The sequence below is a fragment of the Thalia democratica genome, chromosome 4 (genome assembly GCF_965202585.1).
Source record: "Thalia democratica chromosome 4, ktThaDemo2.hap1.1, whole genome shotgun sequence".
In the NCBI taxonomy this organism is placed as follows: Eukaryota; Metazoa; Chordata; class Thaliacea; order Salpida; family Salpidae; genus Thalia; species Thalia democratica.
This window is the reverse complement of record NC_139168.1, coordinates 69156001-69163108: the sequence shown is the minus strand read 5'-3', so window position 1 is coordinate 69163108 and position 7108 is coordinate 69156001. Positions and strand designations below refer to the sequence as shown.

Genomic DNA, 7108 nt, shown 5'->3' with positions numbered 1-7108 from the left:
AGCCTAGTCATAAGTTGTTATCGTTTTGAAAAGGCCGCAGTTTGTCGATGCCTATACAATTTATAGTAGTTATGGTTATACTGTCATTTAAATTATATTTCTAACAGTTTTAGTAACTTAGCTGTTCAATAGTTATAAAGTTTTACGTTAATATTATTAAGTATTTTTAACCAATATTCATTGATATATAACATAAATGTTGATTTAAGTTCATTATTATATTTAGTTTTTCTCAATGTAAATATGGTGTAAGTTGCGAAGTGCTTTAGGCAATTAACAAAAAAAATCTTTCCAATTAAGTTATCGTGATTAATTAAGCAGTAATTATTGTAACTTTCTAAAAAGTATTAAGTTTTATAATAACTAACATATTCATTATAAACATATTAAATGGTTTAACATCCAAATATTTCTCGGCTTTTATAAGTAGTACACAAACCATAGAGCTATACTTCATAAGACAGTTTAAAACAATTTGAATTAATTACCTGAAATTCCAAAACAAAAGTTTTATATCCGAGAAATTAAATATCAGATTTACAGTACAGCACAAAAAATTATTGCCGTAAAGTAAAAGCATAATAATTTGGTTAAAAATCCGAACTGAACTTGCAAAATAGTTTTGTGACCGAATGTTAACTTAGCTGTTTCTTTAAAACCATATTAGATTAGTGCTGATTAAATCGTATAAGTGTTTCAAAACAGGCTTAGCTTTTGTAGTCAAACCAAAAATATAAACTGACTATTTTTCTTTTTTTTTTTATGCATCTAAACTTTATTGTTTATTTTTATATACCAAAAAGTAAATAAGAAAAACTTTAAATCTAAATCTTGAACAATGTAAAACATTTCCCTTACGATGTTTAAATCAATAGATCTTTTTAAACCTAAATTTTAATATAATACAATTAAATGTCTTATGAACTTAAAAGTTGAAGACATAATCAACCTCGGAAAACCTCATTTTCTAAACATAGAGTTTTAATTCAGCCAAATGGTATTTAATATATTTTGTTTACTAAACAGACATAGTACAGTTTTATAGTGTTTTTAAAACCCATTTAATGTCGCACAAAACATATTTTCTAAAAAGTATTATAAAAATAAGCTAAATAAACTAAGTTACATGTTACGTTTGATGCAAATTAAGCACCGAAAAGTATAAATCACTTGGATACAAAAGTAAACCAAACAAGAAAGTTTTTAATCTATCATCAAGTACAATTAGAGTAACGTTGTCTTTTTACAACATTTAAACTAAGTCAGTTGTTTTAAAAAGCAAGCAAGAATAGCATCATTTCTAATAAAAGATTATTACCTGAGGTTTTTCTTGATTTAATTTTATTAATAAAACTTTAAATCAAGAAATATATATAAACTACTTCAGCCGAAACATTCACAATAGTAACTACTTAAAAGTTTGTTCGCATGTCCTAAAACATAAAATTGGAACTATTCAAGGTTTTCAAATAAAAAATACGAGCTTGCGGCTTTTATGACGTAACAAATAAAAAATGTAGGGCCGTGTGCAAACGAGCCGGATGTTTTAAAACACCCACCAATATACAGTTTTAAAGTATACAGAAATAAATTATATACAGACACCTTCATTTTATCACGTACAATGAAGTTAAACGTTTTATTTTTTTAATTGAGTTTATCATAAGCGTTTGGATTAATAAAAAGTTAATTAGTACATAGTTATTGTATGCAGAAACTTTCACATATATAAGCAGTGACCTTTGGTCTATTTTTTAGTACGTGATAATTAATTGGTGGTAAGGTAAAGGTTATGTTAAAATTAAAAGTTTAGAGCTTAAGATTTTTAGTACATTATGTATTATAGAAGTGTAAATTTATGTACTATGAATAGCATTTTATCAAAATGTTTTTATTAACCTCTTATGGTTTGTTCAAAATTACTATTCTGACTATAGTAATTTTTTTTACTAAAAACGTTCATAATGAACAAGTACATAAACAAGTACAAATGTGAGTACATTGGCAGAACGTCTCAAAGATTCCATATTAGAAGGGACCAACACGTTTTTAATTCCCTCAGAAGATGGATGGACACTGGTTTAAAAAAACCATCTAATAGATCATCAGCGATAGCTGAACACTTATTAAACAATTCAGATTGCGCAAAGAACTATAGTGATAGTAACTTTTCAATTTTAAGTAAAGCTCGTAACGATTATCACCTAAGTGTTTTAGAATCTCTATTTATAAAAACATGTAAACCTAAATTGTGTAAGCAACAATACGTTTATAAATCTAATCTTTATAAGTTGTTATAGATTTTATTTGAATTTTGTCGCTTATTTTTATTTTTATTTTATTTTTAATGTTGCTTATCTTAGTTAAATTACTGATAAACTGTTTTATATATGCATTTATGAATTGTGAATGTCTAATTAATTTTGCTCAATTATGCTAATTAGTGTTAATTGATTTTTTTGATGTAACCTCTAACTATTTATATACTCAACATTTAATCTTAAAATTAGTTGCTAACTAAAGTAATTGAAAAGCGTTAGCCGAAATCGATTTTACTTGTTTGTTGCTTTAATAAAGATGTTTTTGAATGAATTTTGTCTTAGATTTCTGTACAAGATATGTAGTACTAAAAAGTTAAATATCATTTAAACTAAATCATGTACTAGTAAATTACGAAAACAACTTTGATTTTTTAGACTTATAAAACTAGACTACGGTTTGTTCAAAGATTCAGCTAGTTTTTACAGTATAATAAAAATATAACAAACTAATTTAAAATAAGTTTGTTTTCGTATTCTTCTAATTATTACTAAAGAAACTTAGTAAGCTTGCGTTTTTGTGGCAGTTGATAACTTTCTGTTATAGAATGTATTAAAGAAGTTATTTCATAGCTTCTTTATTCAACTACGTGTAAAATTTTCATATCAAAACTATTCAGGTTTAAATAAACTAAAATTTTTAGCAGGTTAAATTAGTAACATACAAGTTTTGATACTCCTGTTTAGATTAGTCAGATTTTTGAGTTTTTATTTGCTATGAACAAGTGCAACTAAATTATCTATAACACATATATATTTATCTAAACCTACTTGAATTTATATAAGTTTTTACCTTTCCAGATTTTATCAACTACGGGAATGTTACAAAAGATTTTAATTGCTTTAAGCGTCGCTTTTTTAGTAAAAGGTATCAGTTTATACATTAATATATTGTTAAAAATAGCTTTTAAGTAATACTTTTTAGTACAAATTACATTGAAAATTTAAAAGTTTCTTGACTTAATTTTTTTATTTCGCATAAAAGTGTTTAAAGTTTTTATCTAAGTTAAAAGGTAATTAAAATTAAAAATGAAGTGATTTATTGCAAAATCTTCTAACCACAGGTTTTACAAAACATTTCAAAAGTTCAAAAATTCAAATTTTTTTTATAGTAGACTTATTTTTAAAAACTTACAGGGCATGTCGTACACTGGGACTATGAAAACCAAAGTAAGTCGATTTAATATTTAAAAAATACGATAGTACAGTTTAATAGTTAAAGTGTAAGTAACATACTTACACAATAATAAAGCACATTATGAATAAACTCAAAACCATTTAACTCTTATTCAGTATTTATGCTTCAAGATATTGAAAATTTAATATAATACTAACTGATATACTGAGAAATACTAAAAACAGTCCAAATTGATAACTAATATTTATCTCATCACATACAATTACACGCTAAAAAATTTTCTTTTCAGAAAGTTTTTTTCCGGTCCATAACTTACTAAAAATATATAACAGAATACATTTCATTTTCTTTAAATTTATTTAAGTAGTACGTTAAGTAGTGAAAGTACTAAAATAAAATTAAAGAAAATGAAATATATTCTGTTACATATTTTTAAGACAGTGTATTATATAAATATGATTTTGTTTAATTTAATAAACTTAAATTATTAGTGTACTTTGTAAATTTTAGTACAATGTGTTTCATTTAAAAAACTTAATACACACTTGCTTAACACCGAAATTCCTTCACAAAAATGTTTCCAAAATTTAATTTTCTTTATCATTAAATTAAGTTATAACTTTAAAAACATTTTCTAAGAGCACCACTTTTGGGAGGAGCATTACCCGCACTGTGCGCTGAAGAGCCAATCGCCGATCGACGTCAACACGAATATGACGTCATACAGGAATGATCTTTCTCCTTTCTCATTGGATCTATTCACTAGTACCAGGGAGGACATTGAGATCGTCAACAATGGACACAACAGTCAGTTGAATATTTAACATAAAGTATTACACTAAAACCTTAATTATATAAAGCTTTTTGATTTATAAAAAGAGCTTAGATATTTTTTCTGAATTTTTGAGTAAAGTAGTATGTTGTTGAGGCTTCTATTTTTGATAAAATCTAAAGGAACTAACTAAAGAGTATCTAAACTTATAATTATTAACTACTTTGACAGTTCAAGTAAATTTACACGACGCATGGACAATACCAAGAGGCATGGGAGGCTTGTCTGATAATTTCAAGGTAATATATTCTAGTTTAGTATTCATATTTTTTTTTGTTGGAAGTGTATTTTTTAAACTTGTATTTATTACTCTTTATTAATGCTGAATAAAAAATTTTTGTAAATATAGAAGCTTGGCTGACAATACTAAGGTAATTTGCTATACTGAATTTTTATTTTCTTTTGGTTATACTAAAAAAACATACTTGTGTTTTATACTCTTTATTAGTGCTTATGTAAAAGGTTTGAAGTTGTCGGTCAGTTAAAATTTTTGATAATTAATTATTTAAAACACCCGAAACTTAAATTAACAAAATACAAAACAAGCTAAACAACATCTTAACTCAAGGTGGCTCAGTTTCACTTTCACTGGGCGGAGAAGAACACTAGCGGAGGTTCGGAACACACGGTTAACGGGCGCCAATCGTGGGGAGAAATGCATGTGGTTCACTACAACGACAAGTACAAGAATATTGGGGAAGCAGTTGATAAGGAGGATGGGTTGGCTGTGCTGGGATTTCTTATTGAGGTTTATGTTTATAAGTACAACTTTTTGAACTTTTTGGTTAATTAAAGAATAAACGTGCTTATGTAGGGGAGTATTCAAAAAATTCAAAATTTTTAAATGTACTTGAAATTTAGTACTTGCATTTTATTATTTTTAAAAGTTTGAGTGGTCTTTTGGTACAATCTTTAGAAGTGTTTCTTATTAACCATAAAATTTAGAAAAAGTATAATCTCATCTATATTAGAAATAAATTTCTGTAAGGTAAACGAGCAAGTGCGTAGGCAGTAAAGAAAAGCCAGTACAAGACATTAATCAGCTATTTTAATTTTAAATGGAATGTATTAAAAATGAAACTTGTTACATGTATTAATACTGTTGTTACATAAAATAAAGTAAAATAATTTATATTTTAATTACTATTCTTTAGAATGTAAGATAGATTTGAAGAGATTTATATACAATAAAAAAATAAACTTTTTCCCATTTAATACCACAAAACTACAATATTTAAAAATCTCAGTCTGGCATTCTTTTCTTAAATTGAAATAAAACTTTGTATGTATATCTATTATAACAGGACAATGCAGACAGGGACCACGAAGGGTTCGCGAGGTTGAGCGACTGGATAAGGAATGGTCAGTACAATGGGGACAAGTCCCATCTGTCCTATTTCAGATTGAGCGACATATTGAAAGGGGAGAACCTTGTAGACTACTACAGATACAAGTTTGTTGTTTACACTAGAAGTAGTTTATTTCAAAAATCATAAAAAGCATTCGTACCTATACAAGTTCATTTATTCAAGTCAGTCCATTAAACAAACAGTTAGTAATACTAATAAAAGTACAAGTCTGTTGGTTGTAATTTTTTTTAATAGCTGTAAGTATTAGTAATGTTACAAGTTTGTTGTTTTTTTATATGCTGAAAACAGTTAGAAGTACTACACATGAAAGATTTTCCTTTGTTGTCAATACTACACATTAAAGTGACTACTACTACTTTTTAAAAATTTTTGTTTTATAATTAACTTTAAGTTTTTGAAATACGTTGCATCACTGAATATGTGAATACTTTTTCTTTAAGTATTTAATCTTGTTAAAAAGATATATAAAAGTATAACATTTAACCTTCTGCAAATTTTTTATACTCACAAAATTAAAGTCAACACAGTTCTTTTTGAGGTTTGAAGTTCTTTACTTATTAGCTTTATAAGTTTATAATTACTTAAGTTTAATTAAAATTTATTAGACGTTTTCTGTTAATATACAACAAGCTTTTTAAAAAACTTCTATTAAAACAGAGCTAGGGCTTAGCTTAATCATTTAAAAGTAAGATAATTAAATTGTATTAACAGTCATTTAAATGTTAAAGGGGGTCTCTAACCACACCTCCTTGCTATGAAAGCGTGTCTTGGACACTATTTAAAGATCCGATTAGAATCTCTAAAAATCAGGTAAGATTTTGTTTGTTTTTCATTTATTTTTAATAATGTATTTTAAACTTTTTGTTTTTTAGTTTGCTTCTATGACATTTTTGTCATTCTAAAACTTTTAACACGTTATTATTTATCATAAATAGTTAAATTACATGACTGGTTTTAGTACTAATTTAAACTAGTTAGTTTAGTTACTAATCTAATTTAAACTAAAATATTCGTAAAAGTTAAATTATCAGCTCTAAATCTACTTTTAGGAGTTTTTAGTCACAATTTTATTTCTTGATTAAAAAAAACATAACACAGTTTTAAGAATTTTACTTCTGTAAAGTTAGGTGTATAAATTGCATTTCAAGCATATCAAACCTTTTTATAGACATAGTGGAACGTTAAAAAATATGTTATAAAGCTATCTTGTAGTTTTAAAACAAAAATATTTTACACAAATTTTTCTTCAAAACAACAGGCAAGCTTCTTCCAAGAAAACCTGTACCAGGGTGCCAGGGGCAGAAGCACCAAACACGAATCAGGAAACTTCCGGCCCACCCAACCACTCAACGGGAGGAACGTCTATAGGTCCTGGACAGGAGAATGGGCTCATGGGTTGTTCGATAAACTAGCCGCGCTCGTCCTTAAGAATATGCATGCTAAATTGTAA

General features: G+C 26.6%; 1 protein-coding gene across 1 annotated transcript; it reads left to right on the top strand.

Moving 5' to 3' along the window:
- Positions 1–1964: 1964 nt before the first annotated feature.
- LOC145833614 (carbonic anhydrase 1-like) lies at positions 1965–7108 on the top strand. Its single transcript, XM_082940767.1, has 9 exons — positions 1965–2045; positions 3120–3186; positions 3456–3488; positions 4096–4263; positions 4460–4527; positions 4857–5036; positions 5593–5741; positions 6387–6468; positions 6917–7108. Exons 1-9 carry the CDS (start codon positions 1965–1967, stop codon positions 7106–7108), a joined length of 1020 nt encoding a protein of 339 aa, XP_082796893.1.

Bases quoted from the DNA above. Each gene is read 5' to 3' on its own strand.
- LOC145833614 (XM_082940767.1), top strand. From the start codon at position 1,965: ATGAACAAGTACATAAACAAGTACAAATGTGAGTACATTGGCAGAACG. The intron at 3,187-3,455 runs GTATCAGTTTAT...AAAAACTTACAG, and splicing joins CGTCGCTTTTTTAGTAAAAG to GGCATGTCGTACACTGGGAC. The intron at 3,489-4,095 runs GTAAGTCGATTT...ACATTTTCTAAG, and splicing joins CTGGGACTATGAAAACCAAA to AGCACCACTTTTGGGAGGAG.